This window comes from Sapajus apella, unplaced genomic scaffold (genome assembly GCF_009761245.1).
Source record: "Sapajus apella isolate SASKATOON/1434 unplaced genomic scaffold, GSC_monkey_1.0 scaffold53, whole genome shotgun sequence".
Taxonomy (NCBI): Eukaryota; Metazoa; Chordata; class Mammalia; order Primates; family Cebidae; genus Sapajus; species Sapajus apella.
In genome coordinates, this window is record NW_022436993.1 from 2,678,670 (window position 1) to 2,700,520 (window position 21,851).

At 36.3% G+C, this 21,851-nt stretch overlaps 1 protein-coding gene across 1 annotated transcript in view; it reads right to left on the minus strand.

Annotated features, from left to right (window-relative positions):
* Positions 1–21,851, minus strand: part of MYO3A (myosin IIIA) — a 242,248-nt gene that overhangs the window by 158,128 nt on the left and 62,269 nt on the right. Inside the window, exons 7-10 of the mRNA XM_032244076.1 lie at positions 17,394–17,470; positions 13,294–13,439; positions 10,759–10,824; positions 6,064–6,219 (exon numbers count right to left, since the gene is read on the minus strand). Coding sequence (XP_032099967.1) covers positions 6,064–6,219; positions 10,759–10,824; positions 13,294–13,439; positions 17,394–17,470 — 445 coding nt within the window. The remainder of the gene's footprint in view (positions 1–6,063; positions 6,220–10,758; positions 10,825–13,293; positions 13,440–17,393; positions 17,471–21,851) is intronic.

Consider the following 21,851-nt stretch of genomic DNA (forward strand, 5'->3'; position numbering starts at 1 on the left):
GCCTGAGGCAGGAGAATTGCCTTAACCCAGAGGGCGGGGGCTGGGGTAAGCCAACTTCGTGCCATTGCACTCAACCCTGGGTAACGAGAGAAAAACTCCTTCAAAAAAAAAAAAAAAAAAAAGTTATTTTGTGTTGTATATAAAATACAAAAGAAATTTAAGATAACATGCTAATAATGACTGTCAAAAAAGGAAGTTTTAATTTGAAATTTTTTATCATTTAAGTAGATGCACTGAGTTGGATATTTTCTTTATTTACAAGGAATGCCAGTCATAGCTTAAATAATATTTTTAGGCAAATGTTCAAGGTATATAAAAGAAAGAATTTTAGGAGCCTGTTAAATATTCCACACAGGAGCTAGATGCGGTGGCTTGTGCCTATAATCTCAGGTACTCAGCAGGCTGATGCAGGAGGATCATGTCCAGAATTTTGAGGCCAGCCTAAGCAACAGTGAGACCCTGTCTCTAAAATAAAATGAAATAGAATAAAAAGTATTCCATATAATGGCTATCCATCTGTTGCTCCAGCAACTCAAAAATACCCTTCTGCTGTGGGAGAGATTTCAAAATGGTTAGGAGGTAGGACTCTGCCTCTCACACAGAAACTGGAAGTGAGCTGAGACCAAGTGTCTCTCACCACTTGCTTTCACTTACAGTGTGGGCCTGTGACCTACATGTGGGCAATCCAATGGTCCAGTATGGAACTTAGGATCTCAAGGAAGCGACAGAAAGCTCAGTCAGTTTACAAATATTTTGAGTGGGATATGGCATTCAAGAAACTAGTGTCACTGCAGGCAATGTTAGGGGCAGGTGGGTGGTTTTTCAGTGGTAGCCTTTTGGCTGGTGATTCTTGAGGAAGGACAATTGAAGCCCCTGCTTTCACTGCTCAGCCTGGCTCTCTCCCATCCTTTCCATTCTCTGAGCCATCCAATATTGTTCACTAAACTGCTCTTCTTTTTAAGTGGGCTTGTATTGTTTTAGTCAAGAATTCTGAGTAGCACATTTCAGTTACAAATGACTTTTATCTATTCCCATTAAATCAGATAGTCAACTGTTTAAAAATACTGGATTCATAAGAAAAATGTTCTTTTAAAATATTTTATAACTAGAGTTTCTTCCAATTTAGTCTGCCTTCTAACATTGTCAATTTTAACTCGTGTGAAAAATGCCTTCCCATTTTTCGAAGAGTGTATCATAGAAGCAGCTGTTGCTATGCACATTTGTCTTATGCACTATTGTGAAGAATCAGAATAGTTGAACAAGTTAGAAAAGTGATGTGTTTTATATTCAGGACTTGGTTTAAAATAGAAAGATCTCATATCCATTCCACGGTATCTCTCAACCTTCCACCTCCCTCCAACAAGGAAGTTTATAAAGTATGCAGTTTGTATTCAATTTATATTAGGACCATTTTCTTTAAAGCTGAATCTTTAATTTTTAAAAAATCATCCTGTACCCAGCACAGTGGCTCACACCTGTAATCCCAGCACTTTGGGAGGTCGAGGCGGGTGGATCACCTAAGGTCAGGAGTTTGGGAGCAGCCTGACTAACATGGTAAAACCCTGCCTCTACTGAAAATACAGAATTAGCTGGGCATGATGGTGCATGCCTGTAATCACAGCTACTCGGGGGCTGAGGCAGGAGAATCACTTGAACCTGGGAGGTGGAGGTTGCAGTGAGCCGAGTTCATGCCATTGCACACCAGCTTGGGCAACGAAAGCCAAACTCCGTCTCAAACAACAACAACAAAAACAATTATCCCGCCAAGCACAATTCTAAAGGATAACATCATATACAAAAAGAATAATGTCAGCTTTGAGTTAGCTATGTTGATTTAATACAACCAGATTTTTGGATCAATTTTATCAACATCAGAAAGTGACAAATCAAATTATTTTTCGTGGTCTTCAAGAAGACAGCTTTTATTTAATGTGTTGCCAGTGGCATAACCAAGCCTCTTTTCTTTTTGCCTGAGTATGTCTCACACTTGGGGACTAGTGTGAATATGAATGCTGAGAGCAGGAAAATCCTTCCTCCTCCTAAGACCTGAGACTAAGATCCATGGTCAAGAGAGCGTTGTGGGTAAAGATTCAAGTTCAACTCCCACCTCTTCCAAACATACATTTGTAAAAAACAAAATGTCTTACACAAAAAATCAAATTAAAAAGACAAAGATATTGTCTAAAACACGATGAACATTAGAGTGGACCTAACAGAGCAAATAAACACCAGGCAAGAGGGCACCAAAAATGGGAAAGTCTAGCACCAAAAATGGGAAAAAGAGGCCTGAAGAGTAAAGGAACTAAAACACCCATTCACAATGAAGACCCTGACCAAGGTGTGATGGGAAGAATTGGGCTGAGTGAGGGGTTCCTTGCCTGGGAAAAAGATGGAAAAAACTCTGCCACTTCTTCCTTTTATATGGAGCCAGGTGCTTTAGACAGCAGGATAGAGAGACACTGGGTCTACTTCCCACAGCCTCAGCAACTAGACCTGCAGTTTCCTTCAAATTACTTTCTTTCCTTTTGCAGTCTCTTCTATTTGGAGGGTTTTGCCTTTTCCGAGATTGCAGATCTTGGGATCTGCAATTTCCTGCAATTTCCTTCAAGATTCCTTGGAATCTTGAAACCAAGTAATGGCAAAGGCAAAACCTTCCGAATAGAAGAGAATGCAAAAGGAAAGAAAAATTAAAATAAAAAAGTCCCACTCAAGATGAGAAAGCAAACTAAAATTCCGAACACTAGAAGGAAACCAAATATTAAATAAATAAACAAACTTGATAATCAGGACAATTCACCTGTGTGGAAATGCACATCTGAGAGTTACTGTTAAAAAGTATGTTTAAGATCAAAGAGAAAAAAATAGAATTACATTCCCCCAAAAAGAAAAAAATTAGTCTTCCCAAAAGAAAAAATGAGTAGCCAGATATAAAAAGTCAGATATGAAAGGAGTGGTTAACATAAAAACCACTCACCAAGAAAGAAATTATAGAAATTAAAAATATAAATGTTGATATGTAATAGATATCAGCGTAAAAAATATTGGTATATAAGATATCTAGACTAGGCCCAGTTCTATGAGAAAATTAGTGAATTGTAACACAATATTGAAGAATTCATTCAGAATATGGCAGAGATTGATAAATGAGTGACAAACATGACAGAGAAATTGCAAGACATATAAGGCAAAATAGGAGGTTCCAACATTTATGTCTCAGAAGTAAAAAGTGAAAAGAATGAGAAGATCAATATGTAAAAGAACAACTGAAAATTTTCCATAACTGAGTATGCCATAAATTCTTATATTGAAAGCATATTCTGAATTCTTAACAGGATAAACAAGACTACATCTTGTGCCTCAGGATCAGAAAGTGTTGAGCATAACACTGTGCCCAAAAATTACTGAAACTTACAGCACAAGCATTAGAATCTAAATACTGTGTAGTTTAACCATTCTTATGATGCCTGAACACTGGCAGTGTTCATGAATCTCTCAAATTATTCATGAATCTCTCAAATTTCTGCATGTCTTATATTAGCTTTTGTTTCAGACTATATTTTCAATAACGTTTGTATAGCAAACAGCCTTGGAAGTTAAAAATACTATCTCCCTCTAGGACAGATGATAGTTTTATCTGGTGCCCAGGATGGTAAAGATAATGTTTCCTCCAAGGCAAAATTTGGGCAAGCATGCAAAAATCCCCTTTAAAAGATTAGAGTTTCCCAAGTTCACGGTTTCCCAGTTATGAGGCAAGCCTATTCCACATTTCCTCTAGGACTCTAGTGTGCAGCCAATGAGAACATAAACTCATGCTGTCAGCTTGGCTCTGAGTAGTAAAGTCCTTTGTCTCTCATCCATGAATCTCGTGTCTTTGGCCAGCATCCATGAAACTGTGGCAGGCCAAATTGTTAGCTTGCAAGTAGGGTAATATCTCAGATCCTTCACAGTTCTTGACACTGAACATTCTACACAATGTGAATATACCTCAATTTCTGTTGATTATTTGTTGTTTGTTTTGGGAAGAATGAGGTTGCAGCAGATTATGAAACAACATTCACAGAAAGATAAAAAGATGGGCATGGACAACCTATGATTAGCTCCTCATTATAAACTACATATTTATTTCTTTCTTTTTGCCATTTAATTCTTCCTTATTAAAGGTCTGTGTCTGCAGCAAAGCTGTAAACTCAGACAAGGATTATTTTCTTTCGAAATCATCCACAATCATTAGTCCATTTACTCCTGTGAATTAAAGCTTGGGCTTTAAGATCAGAATTTGAATCTTTGCTAAATTATTTATTACCTGTGCAGCCTTGGACAAGTTAATTAACCTCTGCAAACTTCAATTCTTTTCAGCTGTGACACTTGGTTATCATAAAATGTTTTCCTCAGACTTGTAAAATCGCATGAGATAACATAATAAAGTCCTAACACAAAATCTGGCACATAGTAGGCATTAAACAAATAGGAATTAAATGTGTATGCTCACAACAGAAATTTAAATAAGTCATATCCTATTCACTTCTTCCAACTCCCTAAATAGTGATATGCTCCTGGGATGAAACAAATAGGATTCTCAAGAATAGTTAAATTATAAATTTAACTTTAATAATTTTTTGACTTAATAGTACCATTGATAGGAATTTATCTTAAGAAAACAGTAAGAGATTAATGTACAACTCTTTTCATTACACAGTTACTTGAGAGAGTAAAAACAATTAGTAACCAACAAAATGTCTGGAATTATTTAAATTAATCATTAAATTGTTGGGCAACAGAATGGTATCTGGCCATTAAAATTTCATATTAGAAGAATGTTTAATCATATGGATATTCACTAGTCAGTGAAAGAAGATAGTCTCTGGGACACATATAAATACTATTCCTATTTTGTTTTAAAAATGTTTTAAAATGTCTGGCTGGACAGTGACTCAAGCCTGTAATCCTAGCCTTCTGAGAGGCTGAGGCAGGCGGATCGCTTGAACTCAGGAGTTCAAGACCAGCCTGGGCAACACAGCAGAACCCCATCTCTATTAAAAATACAAAAATTAGCCAGGCATGGTGGTGCATGCCTGTAGTCCCAGCTACTTGGGCGGCTGAGGCAGGAGGATCATTTAAACACAGGAGATCGAGGCTACAGTGATCAGAGATGGTGCCACTGCACTCTAGCCTGGGTGACAAAGTGAGACCCTGTCTCAAAAAAAAAAAAAAAAAAAAAGTGTATCTAGCAAGAAGATATTAAAATGTTACAGATTAAAATGTTATAATTGATAATTTTACATTGTATATTTCTCTGTAACTTTTAGATTTCATAAAATAAACTTATATTCTATTTAAAACCCCAACAGGAAGTACAAAGATATTTAAAATGATCTTTAAATATAATTTAATCAAGGAAAATGAACAAATAGTATCAAAAGGTCTTTCAAGTTTTATGTTCTTTTTTAAATCCCAAATCTAAGATATTTTACTTTATAGGAAAGCAGAAAATACAAGAAAACATACCAATACAAAAATGATTTTTTGAAGTTTACATTCTTTGTTCTTACAAAGTTGTTTAAAAAGTGCTGCTTGTCACACCTATAATCCCAGCACTTTGGGAGGCTGAGATGGGTGGATCACAAGGTCAGGAGATAGAGATCAACCTGGGTAACACGATGAAAACCCGTCTCAACAAAAAATAAAAAAAATTAGTCGGGTGTGGTGGCACACACCCGTAGTCCCAGCTACTCAGGAGACTGAGGCAGGAGAATCACTTTAACCCGGGAGGCGGAGGTTGCAGTGAGCCGAGATTGCACCACTGCATTCCAAGCTGGGTGACAGAGCAAGTCTCCATCTCAAAACAAACAAACAAACAAACAAATGAAACAAAACAAAACAAAACAAAAAAGTGCTGGCTGTAATTTTACCAATATTGAGATGCGATTCAACAGGTGACATTCATTTTTCGTGTAAGTCCCCATTACTTCGAATTTTGTTCACCTTAAAAACTAATGCATTGTTAAACTATTCAAAATATTTCAATAATCTCTGGATTTTGGAGTCAAGATATTATTTGTTTACCTGGCCTTTTCTGTGCCTCCCATGCATTGATGGATGCCAATAAATTCCATTAGTTGTTTTTGTAACATCGAATCTTTGCCCTCAATTTGAGTAATAAATTTATGCTGTAAAAGATCTGACACTGTTGGACGCTTTTCATAATCTTTAGTCAAGCACCTGCACTGGCAAAAAAGAACATGCAATTATTAAGTAAGTTAGGGTTTTGAAACTGTTATTCATATTCCTAAAAACTAGTCTAACAAGCCAGAGCAATGTGCCTCACAAATGCTCAGCCCAAGCTTAAAATATATTAATTGCAATTTTTATTTTCTCAAAAATATCAAACTGCAATATGGTGAAATAAATGTTTGTGAAAGTGCACACATCTGTGAGTGATTAAGCTGCAGTGATACCAACTTTCAGCTAAATAGCATTTCTGTCGACTCCCAGCAAGGATTATTGCATAAGTGATAATTAAAATGTCTCCTCTACAAAGGCTCCTTTACAAGTCAGTAGCTACAGATAAATGACAATGAAGTTATTATAGTTTTAATGCTTATCTAAAATTAAAACAAACATTGCAGTTTACCTTCAGGAATGCTTTTAAAGGCTTCCGAATTCATCTGTTTCTATGTGATAAAACTGCTAACCCATTTGAGAAGGCTATTCAGCTAAGGATGTTTAAGTTTCATGTCAATAGGTATTTTTTGAGATCATACAGCAAATGTACTAATGGATGTTATACTTCTTCATAGATTATACCAGAGCATATTCAGGAGAAAGGATAGGGCTGGTGAGAGCACCTGAAACAATAGCACAGGAGGAGTATTTGATCAAACGTAGAATGTTTAATCAGCTGTGACAGCTGACTTCAAATATTTAAAAGGATTCAACAAGTTTTCAGTGGTCGCAAGGGGTAAAAGACCTAGAACTGGTTGGTGGAATCAAGGCAGAAAGCTAACAAAGATATTCATGACCTTAACACTTGACCAAATAGATCCTATAGACATCTACAGAATTCTCCACCCTAAAACAACAGAATATCCTTTCTACTCATCTGCACATGGCACATACTCTAATATTGTCAGTGAGGTGTTAAAGTTTCCCATTATTATTATGTGGTTATCTAAGCCCCTTTGAAAGTTTCTAAGAACTTGCTTTATGAATCTGGGTGTTCCTGTGTGGGGTGCATATGTATATTTAGGATAGTTAGCTTTTCTTGTTGAATTGAGCCCATTATGTAATGCCCTTCTTCATCTTTTTTTACCTTTGTTGGTTTAACGTCTGTTTTGTCTGAAATTAGAATATCAACCCTACTTTTTTCTATTTTCTGTTGGCTGGAGATAGTTTTCTCCAGCTGTTTACTTTGAGTCTATGAGTGTCATTTCATATGAGATGGGTCTCTTAGTATACCATTAGGTTTTGCTTCTTTATCCAACTTGATCCTTTGTGTCTTTTAATTGGGGCATTTAGCCTGTTTACATTTAATGTTAGTGTTGCATGTCTGAATTTGATCCTGTCATCATGTTGTTAGCTGATTATTATGCAGACTGGTTTGTGTGGCTGCTTTCAGTGTCACTGGTCTATGTACCTAAGTGTGTTTTTGTAGTGGCCAGTAATTGTCTTTCCTTTCCATATTTAGCACTCCCTTTGGGACCTATTATAAGGCAGGCCTGGTTGTAATGACCTCCCTTAGCATTTGCTTGTCTGAAAAGGATCATATTTCTCCTTTGCTTATGGAGCTTAGTTTGGCTGCATATCAAATTCTTGGTTGAAATTATTTTGTTTAAGAATGCTGAATATAGGCCCTCAATCTCTTCTAGCTTATAGAGTTTCTGAGGGAAGGTAATCTGTTAGCCTGATGGGGTTCCCTTGTAGGTGATCTGCCTCTTCTCTTTATCTGCCTTTAACATTTTTTCTTTCATTTATACCTTGGAGAATCTGATGACTATGTGACTTGGGAAATACTTGTTGCATAGTATTTTGCAGGGGTATTTTTTTTTCTCTGCATTTCCTGAATTTGAATGTTGGTCTCTCTAATGAGGTTGGGGGAAATTTTTATGAACAATATCCTGAAATATGTTTTCCAAGTTGCTTGGTTTCTCTTTCTCTCTTTCAGGGACACCAATGAGTTGTAGATTTGGTCTCTACATAATACCAATTTTCTCACAGATTTTGTTCAGTCTTCCTTACTGCTTTTTCTTTATTTTTATCTGACTGAGTTACTTCAGAGAGCCTGTCTTCAAGCTCTGAGTTTCCTCAGCTTGGTTGATTCTGCTGTTAACACTTGTGAGTACATTATGAAATTCTGGTAGTATGTTTTTTAGCTCTTGTCAGATCAGTTTGGTTCTTTTTTATAATGGCCATTTTATCTATCAGCTCCTGTATTGTTTTATTGTAATCCTTAGATTCCTTGGATTGGACTTAGACTTTCTCCTGTATGTCAATGATCTTTGCTCCTATCCATATTCTATTTCTGACACTTCAGCCATTTCATCCTGGTTAAGAACCATTGCTGGGAAGCCAGTGCGATCATTTGGAAATAAAAAGGTATGCTGGCTTTTTGCGTTGCTGTTCTTTGGTTGAGTTGTTTTGTTTTGTTTTTTGTTTGTTTTTGCTTTGTTGATTTTATCTTCCTTGATGCACTTGGGGGTTTGATTATGGTAGAAGGTGGGATTGGTAGACTGCCTTCAGTTCTAGTCCACTCCTGGGTCTTGGAGGAGCCCTCTCCAATTACTGTCTCCCTGGCTGTGTTTATTTTGTGGGTATTCTGGTCCATGAGGCTCCCTCAGGCAGAGGCTACAATTGGCAGACAAGCTGTATCTTTGCTGGGTTGGCCTAGCCTGCTGTCCATGTGCTTCCCGGGTAAACATGGTGTTGTGCCTGCCCACAAAGTTCAGGCAGATATGGGACCCCTGGACTGGAAGCTCTAGGAGGTGTGGCCCATCCGGGTGTGAGAAATGGGGGTGGATGGAGTTGCCCACCCTGCTGTACAGGTATTTCCAGGGCAACAGGAGACTGTGCCTCTTGGGAAATTTAGACAAAGATAGGACTTCTAGGCTGGAAGCTCACCTGGCTACCAGTGGCAGAAATGGGTGGGGACACCTTCCCTGTCACCTGGGTGCTTTCTGGGAAAACAGGAGACTGCCCACTGGCTGAGTTTCCATAGAAGCAAGACAGCTGGGCCAGAAGCTCTAGCAGACACTGCCTGCCTGGCTATCCATGGTGGGTGGGTTGGGTCACCGGTGCTGTCATCCAGATGCTTCCCAGCACAACAGAAAATTTCCCCTCTTTAGCTGAGTCTATATAGAAGTAGGACTGCTGGACTGGAAGCTGTAGCAGGCATTGCCTGTCTGGCCACCAGTGGTGGAGGGGGATGGGGTTACATGCTCTGCCATCTGGGTATTTCCTTAGATAACAGGAAGCTGTGCCCTTTGAGTTCATACCAAAGTAGGATCACTGGGCTAGTAGCTGGTGCTGAGCCCTATCCAGCAAGGGAGTGTGAAGCAATCTCTCCTGGGCACTGCATCTGTGGCCTCTACTGAGATTACGTTGCTGCTGCTGGTTTGCTCTGGGGCCTAAAGCTTGTAGAGGCCCTTGGACTCAAGAGTTGCCCCCATAAAATGTCTGGGTAGCTCTCCACATCAGTCTAGAAGCATGGTGGGAGGACTTATGGGAGCCAGGAAGATTTTCACATTCCCCGTCTTGCACAGATCACTGTGGAAAGCATGAATCCCCCTGGGGGCTCTCACTTACTCACCCTTTTTATTGTGTTGAAGAGGTTCTCCTGGCTCTGAGCTAAGCCCAGAGAGGCTGGTGCCCAGCTTTGCTCCTCACTGCTCTCTTTGTCTCCCTGCTGCATTGACATCCTGATGTGGTTTCTCAGATGACTGGCTGCAAGTTCAGTATTCAGCAACCTTTTGTTTCTCTATGACAGTGATGCACATGAGCGGCTTCTAGTCTGCCATCTTGGCCCACCCCCAGATATTCTTGATAAGAAAACAGTTATAGTACTATGTATGAATGTGGCTGTTCCTCTACTTTCTTTGCCCTTCCTACATTTTCTGAGTACAGTTTGGCACACCAAAGCTTAACAACCCCTCTCTCTCATTTCCAACCAAGGGTCATCCCTTACCTTATTTATTTAAGGTGAAGACAAAATAAAAATTGCAATAAAAGGTTTGTGGGACAGATTTTTAGAAATGGTTGACTCCTAGTTTCTAGTCAATTGTCCATAGGTACTGCACTTGTGCTAAATATTTGTCAAATTTAAACTGTTCACTGAATTTCGAATATATAAGGATTTTATAGATACAAGTATCTGATTCACTGATTGCAATGAAAATTCTTTGATTGCAATGAGAATTAGTGATGCAAATAAATGAATGGTTGAACAACTCACTAAATAGGTCCTGGTTGAGCAGGTGAGAGATGCTGAGGATGTAATTGCAAAGCACAGGTGAACAGAAGAACATATCTATTGATGATAAAGGGTCCACAGAAGCTTAGCTATTGAAAAGTGAATAAACATGACCCTAAAGCCACTATCTGAGCAATGATAAAGTCACCCAACATTTAAAAGACACTATAGATGTTCCTTTTGAAGAAAATAATGGAAATATCTGGGGCTGTTTAACAGATAAGAAGAAATAGGAGGAGATTTAGTTATAGCAGGAGGGAATCTTTTTGGTTTTTTAAAAGACCATTGTTACTCACTTGCTTATGAAGTCATTGAATTCTGCTGACCATAGCTCAGGCTGCCTTAGTTTTGGGGGTGGATTCCTAGAAAAATAAGAATCAATGTCAAATTCTGCATATTGGTCAGTCAGTGTAAAATGAGAGGCAGAGCCAGATAGACTAATGTATTACTACAATGACAGGTTCTGCCAATTGTAATCAAGGATTCCATCTTTTTCCAATTCTAATACAGATAGTTAATCATCTTTCTTTATACAAAAAGACACAATTTTTGTCTCTCTGAAAGCACTTAAATATGACCTAAATTTTCCAAACTGTTAATTTTTTTCTTTTTCTTTCTTTCTTTTTTTTTATCCTCTCACCTCATCCTCCCATGTAGCTAGGACTACAGGTAGGTGTGCACTACCATGCCCAACTAATATTTTTTTTTCTCTTTCTCTCTTTTAAATAATCTTCTTGTTTTTACCTAGCTCTAGGAAACATCAGTACTTAAAAGAACAGAAACAACTGATCCTGGGGAAAAGGTTTTTTTTCCTGTGAGTTCCACTGAAGTCTCTGAGGAACATCCAGGGAACACAGAAGTGGGCTGTTTGGAATATGGAGGAAAGTGTGCCCGGGGGTGGCACAGTAGAATGCCCTTATGAGTTGTTGTTCTGTTGTTACTGGACACATGGCAGGAAACACATTACAAAGTGTTACAAAGGTAAGGAATTGAAAAATATTGTTAGCGATAAAGCTCTGAATACAACTTTAACAATTTTATTAATTCCTTTCAGTTTAAGCTGAACAAATATATTTTTTTGGCACATTTGTTGAATACAAAGGAACATCAGTTGAAAATGAGGCTGATCTAACTCTGTAATCAAGCAACATTGATCAAGCATGATAGTTGAATTTGCTGAAGTGCTGCTTTATGTTAATTCTAACAGCTCTTTGTTTTCATTAGTGAAATGGAAATACTTTGTCTTCGGTTCTGCATTACTCCTTAAATAGCTTATAATGAAATTAATGTACAGTTTGTACAGGCTCATTAAAGCAAAGTGCAGCTACTCATCTACCCCAGATCACGACTAAGCTCATTTCACAATCCTTAGGACAATTTTAAGATTGCTAATTTGCACATTAAAAGAAGTAATTCTTTTCTCCAGAAATGTTGTTTTGTTTCTTGTCCTCCTGAAAATTTCCTTTTATGAGATTTATTGGCTTGCTTTGAATAACAAAATTTGGATTATTTCAGAACACTCAGAACTGGGTAGCTTTTCAGATCCCCTTTTTCTATATATTACCATAGTCAGTATTCTTGGAATTCCACTGGTGGTAGAAATAATAAAGAAATAACTAAGATGATGTAATTTCTAGAATTGCTTTGCACATTGCCTGTTACCTAGGTACAATATTTATCAACAGTGTCATCCTTCTTTCATGTGGCATTATCACCAAGAGTAATAACATCAGACTAAATATGATGGTTTAATCCACAATTAAAACAGCTAAGACAGTACAGAACTTCACTTTACATACTGAATGACAATAGGAGAAAATACAGATTTTTTTCGTGCTTTCTTCATATTTAATGAAATGTCTTGGATTTAGTATAGAGAAGGTTTTCCATTCTTTTCTATAATGTTTCCCCACTTACAAAATTAGCAGTATGTAAAGGATGATATATAGCCAAAGTATTATAATTTGCAATACATAGATAGGTCAAGAAATTCAAAGGTAAAATTAAAAATGAATTCAAATGCTTTGGTCTCATAATAATTTAGATAGATGCCAAATATTCTAATGTCCTAGATCCCTGTCACCACAAGGTCTGGGTGTGCATTCCATTATAATTAAGGCAAAATCCTTAAAAAGGTATTTAAAAACAACACCTTTAATAAATGTGTTATTTTTTCACATTAGTTATCTGAAATATCTAGGACCAGTCATAGAAAATAGTGTTTAAAGAAATTAGTAATAGAATAGCAGAGGAACATCTGCTGATACACGCACAAAGAGGTGGGGCTATATAGTCAAGTGCTTTCATGGCACCAAAAGAGGTTATTCTTCTAAATTTATTGCTTTATATTAATATACTCAAAATATTAACATGTTTAAAATCATTTTCTCAAGAAATTTTAAATATAATTTTCTTAATAATATTATTTTAAAGTTCTGAATGAAGGGAAGTTTTCGCAAGTAGTAAAAAATTGCTAGATTGGTAGGTAAAGCCAAGCAAAAATCTTGCACAGGTTATGGACTATGATGCCTCATTGAGTCATTGGGGAATGGATAAAGAGTGGGAGGAACTGCTATTTTCTGATATCAAATCCTAGCAAAAGAGAGAAAGACACAGTGATTATCAAGAGAAAGCTCTTATACTTAGACCAGGGAAATGCAACTACTGAACAAATACAATGTCTCAGAAGGAGCAGAATAATATTCCAGACTCTTCTGCTCCCAACTTTGTGGGATATATCCGAATGTCTCCATGAAGAACATGATGAACACTCAGTAGATGGAGGAAGAAAAACCAGCTGTAGATACTGGACCCAATGTTAGTCATCTGACCTTGGTATTTTGAAGAGTGCTCTCATTGGATGCAGGTCAGCTAGTGGGGGATCTCCATCACCCAGCTCAATGGCTGTAATACCCAGGGACCAAGTGTCACATCTGGCATCATAAGTGGTATCCAATTGCTGTTCACACGCAATCACCTAGTAGGAAACCACACCACCAAAAGGTGAAGTTTGTAACCTTAAAAAGTATGTAGTAAAATATTTAGAACAAAGCATTAAGTATTTAAACTGGTGAAGTTTGACAGCTACAAGTAAAAACGAAGGCAGTAACTTAGAATGAGAATAAAAGATCAAATTATTATTGGTAGTAGTATTTTTGTTCTGTGAACAGATAATATGTTAGAAGGCTTACAAATGTGAAAAAAGAAGCCTATAAAAAGAAATATTTTTGAAAATATAGAAAAAAAAAAGAGGAACAATATGGTGTTCCAAATGGAACTGCATGGGATCAAACGCACAGCTTAAGATTGGGCAATGGTAGTCACTCAATAAATATCTATTGAGGGAATGGGAAAAGATAAAGACTGTTTTCAAAGAATTAAAAGTGGAGGAAATAAAGGTAAATATTCTTGAGGGCTGTCTAGTTAGATGGCCTTGATCTCTACTGGCAACCAGAAGACCCATGGGAGGAATAAGACAAGTTTGGAGGAATGCAAAAAGTTTTAAGCCACTAATAAAAGAAAACTGAATAAAAATAAACCCTAATGTGGTTTTACCAACAGCTTATCTGAGGCCACCCTAAATTTGTTTTTAAAACTGCAACCAGGTTTAAAAACATGTCAGAAATCAAAAGATATAATTGAGAAAAAAGGAAAAAAGGGGAATTTATTTTTATAATATTGTAAGATTGTATAATATAGAGAAAGTATTTCATTGATTACTTCCCAATTTAGTTCTAAATGTGTAAGTACAAATACAGATTGATTGTGAATGGTAATTATTAACATCAATAATCACAAAAAGAAAATTCAACTTTACATATTAAGAACCATTTTTTACATTTTTAAAATTTTATGTTTTGTGCATGCCAACCCACAAGAAAAATAAAAAATAATTTTGGGATGATGGCAGATTAGAATTGTGTCATTTAAATACAGTACTGTAAAATGATATATAAAGTGAAAAATCTAAGGCCCTTTTTGGAATGATATTTCACCTTCTGACTTCACTTAACATCAGGCTTAACACATTTAAAAAAAATTTGTGTGTGGGCACACTAGAATTTAGTTGGTAACATTTACACACATGTCATCCAGAAAAGGTGATTCCTTCATAAATCTTTATTCATATCTGACACTAATGGCAATGACAGGAAACAGTTTCATTATAAGCATATCAGTGTGATTAAAAAATAAAAAGAAGGCAATGACAAACAAAACATAGGACAACACTCTTGAGAGGAGGTAATGAGTTGGAATAGAGGAAGTGACAGAGTCCAGTGCATGCTGTTGGTAATATTCTGGTTTTGGCTTGGGTGGCGACTTTATGGGCAAATAAGAAGACCATGAACCAATTCATTTCTAAGTACCTGAAGGATAATAATAAATACATACACAAATACATACACAATAATAAATACATACACAAATAAATTATACCTATACAAACATATATATGTATGTATACATGTATACATACATATATATGTTTATATACAAAGAAAGAATATTTTCTCAACTTAGGATGATGGGACATTATCATATACAGTGCTTCTTAACCTTTTCTATGAAAGTATTTTTAATACCACGTGAGAGTAAGCTGCTAAAATCAGAGAGCATAGCCTGAAGTACTGAAGGAAAGAGTAAAGCCCTAAGTTTTACATTAAAAGTTCACACATAGTAACCAAAAGTTATAAACATCCAAATGTTCATCAACTGACAAATGGATAAACATAATGTGGTCTATACATACAATGGAATATTATTCAGCCCTAAAAATGAGCGATGCATTAATACACGCTTCAACATGGATGAACCTTGAAAACATTACACTAGGTAAAAGAAGCCAGACACAGGGCCACATATTGTATTATTCCATTTATTTAAAATGTCTAAAAAGCTGTTAAAATTCAAAAATGCATTCATATGAATTTCTCATTCTGTTGTCTAATATACCTTTGTTTGATAGAGCATAAAAATAATGTCATTTTTTTCCTAAGGAAAATTATTTTTCAGGATAATACATTATTTCATGACTTTACATGTGTAGTCAGAACATATCTCCCCATAGGCTCAGGTGAATTTATATACCAGTTTGCCTGGGAAATTCTTGTTTCATGCTTGTCGTCCTAGAATCATGATAAATATCAGCCCTTTTCACTCTCCAAGGTGTCCTGGTTTGTATGATAAGTTGTACGGTCACCTACTACAGTCACTAATTCCCTTGTTCCCTTCATCCTGGCAGAGGATGTCTTTACGTAACCAGAGAATGCTACTTCTGATACAGAGTTTAATTTTAAAATGCCAAATAAAGAATTTCACTTTTCAAGGGATAATTGATTTGAATAAGCTTGCCTCCTGAGCTCTAAAAACACTGAAATACTTCTGTGCCATCACGGTGAATATATTTATATTTGTTCACCTTATTGTTTTCTAATTCTTAAAAATTTGCTGTTAATACCATAGAGAGGTATCTGTGGAATATCTTGATTAATTAGAAAGCTCATTATTTTAAATACGTTCTTCAATACTTATTACAGAGAGATGAACATATTATGAACACAATTTCAAACATGTATTTCCATGACAGCTTGAAAAAAACTGTAGTGAACCTTTTTTCTTTTTTATAATATCCATTAGCTTGCTAAGCCAGAAAGAACTTTCTAGCCTTACTTGGGCTACTATAGCTTTATTAATAATAAAACTGACATTAGAAAAATGACTGTCTAGTAATTACATATTAATGAGTGTTTTTACTAAATGGAAATTTAAATATTGAATAATGGCTTTGTTGTAATAAATAAACATATAAAAACCATAAAGCCAGGATATTATTTAATCACATTATTAATATATGAAAACAAAATGCAATATTTGCTATTATAACTAAGTTTTTATTAACTTCTCATTTTTGTAAATTTTTTTGTAAGCTTTAAAAACACTAGTAATCTGATATATTAGAACAAATTCTAAAGAAACTCTCCTTTGAGATTCTCTTTTTCAATTTTTGTTTTTGCTTATGTGACTATACTTTCTATTTTTATTCTAAGATGTGCTCTGTGTTAAAAAACTTTTTTAACCCACTGTGGATTTTTTAAGTTCCTAAAAATAGTTCATCTTCTGCCCATATTTTGTACTAAGTTTACATTTTAACTTGTTTTGCAAGTAATAATTAAATGAGTATTCAAATAAAAACAGCATACCAGCATTTAATCCTCAAATTTAATTATAAGATTTGAAAATATTAATATAGTATATGAATTACTTCTGTTCCCTTAACTCCCTAGAAAATTGGAGATAAATAGCAGTGCTTTCCCCAACAGTTGTAGAGAAAGTTTTCAAAAATAAGGGTCTATTATAAGTGATAAACATAATTAAAACGATTAAAAGCATTAATAGTGATGGGGGAGATGATTCTTGAAAACTTTTCCTCTCAACTATTTTAGCAGTTTATCTGCAACTTCCCAAAGGTAATGCTGAAAAGAATTTACTAAAGCTGAACATAGTCCACAGGCAGAGTGACTCAACACAGGAACCTGCCATATAGGTTACTGGACCTGAATCTGATCTCACAAAGGCTAGGGGTTCTCATAATGTTATATTTCCATTACAATTTTAAAAGAGAATGTAAATATCATTAGTACAGATGCACGCTAAACAGCTAAATTTAATGAAGAATCAAAGCTGGAAGTAGTTTCTCTTTACCTCGTCTGATTCACTCATTCTATCTTTCGTTGATTCATGTGTTCATTCGCAGCCCATTTATTGACCACCTCCCAGGTACCTCCTCACATAGCAAAAATCTCACATAAAAATAACACAACTGACAGTTTCCTCTGTTATATTCCAAAACGCTTACGGAGATAGAGTATACATAAAGGAAAGTCAGACAGGATCAGCTATTATGTTCGTCTCCCTCAAAACTCTATCTGACCTCAGGAGCCATCCAAAATGGTGTTCCTACGGATGTGTTCCGACGATGCCGGGTACTGGTGAGCTGTGCAGACACACCTGGAGGAAGAGACAAATGTACTTTTTTGCATTAATTACTCATATAAAGAGCTTTCAATTACTACAATTTTTTTTTTTACAAACTAATATTAAAATTCTATTTCCTCAAACCTGCCAGTGGACCTAACTTCACATTAAAGGATCCTAAATCAGGATTTCTGCAGAACCAAAAAAACAGAATGGTTCTCTTATTTTCTCTTTATCAACTCCAAATCCTGCTCCTTCCTAAAGCCCCATTTCAAGTCTTAATTCCCCCATGCTGGCTTTTAATCTGCTTCAGTTATACTGGCCCCTGTTTCTATCTTCCACATTGTAAACAATTTTACATATTTTGGCACGTAACTGTTATTTGAATGGTGTGCTTCCTCTCTGCCCTATTCTTCTCCCTCCCCACTAACAAATTTCAGTGAATTTGAGAATGTCCTACATGATGTTATGCACATAGTAAGTGACTTATGAATCTTCATAAATTATTTTCCATCTACCAACCCTGGGCAAATCACACCTTATCTCACTGGAAGTTTCAAATCAACTATATCTATTTAAACCAACACCATTAACAGAATAAGTACTCTTCCTTTAGAGAAATTACAGACTGAAAGACTGTAATAAAGAGATATAACCAAATATTTCAGTCATGTCCTTTCACTATTTCCACCTTGTTAGACCACTCATAACTGACCTTCAAGAGAATTAGGAGTACAGTTTCTTTTCTCTATTTTCACACTCCTGCTCCTCGCACAAGGAGTCCTGGTGATCTGACTGTACAGACTTTTCACCTTGCTCTGGACTTGATGGGTTAAACCCAAATCATGGGCTTTCATTACCTGATTTTCCTGCTTTGAAAAGTACCTCCCCAAAGTTACATTAATTTTAGGCTCTGATTGCTTATCTTATAAGACAAGTAGAAGAAAGGTACTAATGGAGATTTGAAATGGAGATATATTTTATTTCTCCAAGATGGCGTTCAACTTTTACCATGAGATTCAAAGCCCATATGCAACCAAATGGGTGTTTCAATATTGGAAATATACTTGGGCAGAGGAGTGAGGAGTGTAACATTAAAAACAGGACACATACCCAACCATGAACAAGTGACAGAGGAAATAATTTACTAAATTTTATGTTTTTTGAGTGCATGCAATGCCTGCTAAAACTCAAGATCATTTAAGTAACACAATCAAGTAGCTTCACAGCTAGAAGAGAACTTAATGGTCATAAATTCTAACTTGCTCATTTTCAGGTTAGTAAACTTAAACTGGAAAGGAAAGTCACTCTCCTGAGGACAAATGAGATTTTTACTTAGTGTAAATTCCCACAAGAAAAATAGCTAAGAAGATAGAAAAATGCAAAATGATTGACAAAAATTACTTTAAAAGGCAACAGGGATCCAAAGCATGGGTTCAGGAGACCTAGGAAGTAAAGAAGATTAGGAAAATCATCTTGTCTAGAGAGTAAATGAAGGAATAAATCACCAAAGTAAACAGTTACATAATCATCTCAAGAGAGAAACAGCTGATAGATGGAAAATTCCAGGCAGAATGTTGGGATAGTGAGAAAAAATGACAAGGAAAAAGAGGTCAAAAAGAACCAAGGCTTAACAGAAAACAGTCTAATAGAAAAGGCAATAATCTATTAAACGCCAAAGCCACAGGAATGTTATAGAGGTTTATGTTAATGCTTCTTCAGCCTTTTGCTTTGCTAGGGAATTTTCAGGCTATTTTAGTTCTGTCCAGCAAGGCTTCCTGGGCTATTCCATGGCTGTACAGCACCCCATTCCCTATTGCGTAAGTCCTATTTCTAGGGAGAGAAATATGCAGGCTTCATCCTCACAGTCAAGAAAACTCTTACAGCAGAAACATCAAATATGTGCTTTTCAATGTGGCTCAACTAGACCAGACAACTTCTGGGAACTCACTTTACTATAACCCTTGATATCTCAGTAGAGCAGAGAGAAAAGTATGTTTTGTCATTGTTAATAACAAAATGCTGTAGGAATGAGAACTGAAACTATAAAAATATACAGTTTTGTTAATAAAGGGGTCTTAAATTGTATTATACCATCTAATATTATTATTTTGTTGATGAGGTTAGGACAGTATGATAGCTAATTTTATGTGTCAACTTGGGAGGGCCATGGCTATTTTAGGTCATCCAACAAGGCTTCCTAGGCTGTTCCATGGCTATACAGCAACCCCATTCCCTATTTTATAAGTCAAACAGTATTTGGTAAGGCTGTATTCTAAATATTTCTGTGAAAGTGGTTTTAAAATCAGATTAATATTTTGAAATCAGAGTAATATTTAAGTTGGTGGATTTTTTTAGGTTAAATAAGCCTTTTATATTGATATGCAATAACAAGCAAAAGTTTTACTCTCCAATTTCTGAAAGTTATATGAAGTTTAAAATCCAAGGAAAAAAGCATGGCGTGAGTGCTCTAAGGATAGACCTACAGTATTCTAGAGCAAATATTATTAAAGCTACTTCTACAGGAAATCATTTTACACAGATATTTTATGTGAAATGAATACCATTAACTGCTCACCCTTCCTTTTTTTTTTTTTTTTACCTTTTCTTTTTTGTTTTTGTTTTTTAAAGATGTCACATATGACCTAGGGAACTTTATCATCAAAATTTAGTCTCTCATAGTCCCTCCAGCTTCCCCTTCCTGCCCACTTAAGAAAAATGTAAACCCCATAAGTCCCACTTCAGCCAAAATTTTCATTTTAGCCTTTCTTCCTGCAGGCCTACACAAACCCAGGCAAGATTAGTTGACAGGGGTTCAGATTGGGAATAAAGTTTTTAAATGTCAAGACAGGTTTCTCCCAAAACCCAAGTGTGGCAACAACTATCCCAAGAGGCTGGGGGGTAGGGTGAAGATGCGACACTGGGAAGAGGGGAGTAATACATGTGCTGGAGACTGAAATAAAGGAGGTGCAGTTGTGTCGCCAGTGGAGAGAGCTGCTGGTTTCAGGCCTCTACTTCCCCCATGGGTAGAGGCTCTCCAGGAGGCCCATGGTGCCCTCTGGTGCTGAAGGGGTAATGTAGTCACAGTGACGAAGTTAGATTACAAAGCACTAAGTTTCTTCTGCAAACTGTTATTGCTTTTCCTTTTGTGATTTGGCACTTAAGGCTTAAGCCAGGCATAAAAGACATCCACTAACAAAATATAGGACTTTGTTATGCATGGTAAGTGGGCTATAAAATCTGGGGCAGGGTTTCAGACCAGAAGAAGCTACTGACAAATTGACTTGTCCTTACTTTAGTTGGAGTAATGAGAGGGAGAGAATGGGGCATTCCAAGGTTTTAGAGGAAAAGGAATTGAGCTTAACTTTGTTAATGTAGGGGTTATGGGGAATCGGATGGGTAGGGAGATGAGGGTATTGGATGTGGGTGCGAGGTAGGTAGTAGAGTAGGCAGGGGTTCCTCCCTACCCCAGTGTAGTCATCTGAGATGGAAAGTCTGCGGAAAATGGGCAGGCGTCTCGAGTTGTCCAAGGTGGGGGAGTTTGAGCCACTGTGGCTGCTGCTGGAGCTGCTTCAGATAACCTTCAGACAACCCTCCTGTCAATGTGGTACTTACATCGATTTATTTTTGTATGTCGAACCTTCCGTCATTCCAGGAATAAATCTCAATTTTACTTAGTGTATGGTTTATAATCCTTTTAATATACTGCTGAATTTGGTTTGCTAAAAATTTTGAGAGTTTTTGTATCCATATTCTTAAGAATTATCCCGTGGTTTTCTTTTTCATAGTGTCTTTGGCTTTGATATGAGGGCAATGCATATTTTACATAATAAGTTAGGAAGTGTACCTCCTTTTCTATTTTTTGGAAAAGTTTAAGAAGGATTTATGTTAGTTTTTCTTTATTGAACTTTTCCAATCCACAGCCCATAGGCTGCATGCAGCCCAGGATAGCTTTGAATTTGGTTGAACAAAAATTCATAAACTTTCTTAAAACGTTTTTTTTTTCTTTTTAAGCTCATCAGCTATCATTAATTAGCATTAGTGTATTTTATGTGTGATTTTGGCCATTATTTCTTTGAACTATTTTTTGCAGCTGTTATAAAAGTGATTGAGTTCTTGATTTGATTCTCAGCTTGGTCGTTTTGGTGTATAGCAGTGCTATTGATTTGTGTACATTGATTTTGTGACCTGAGACTTGTCTGAATTCGTTTATCAAATCTAAGAGTGTTTGGAGGAGTCTTTAGGATTTTCCAGGTATACAATCATATCATCTGCAAACAGCCAAGTTTGACCTCCTCTTTTCCAATTTGGATGACCTTTCTTTCTTTCTCTTGCTTAATTGCTCTGTACTTCCAGAACTATGTTGAATAGGAGTGGTGAAAGTGGGCATACGTGTCTTGTTCCTGTTCAGGGG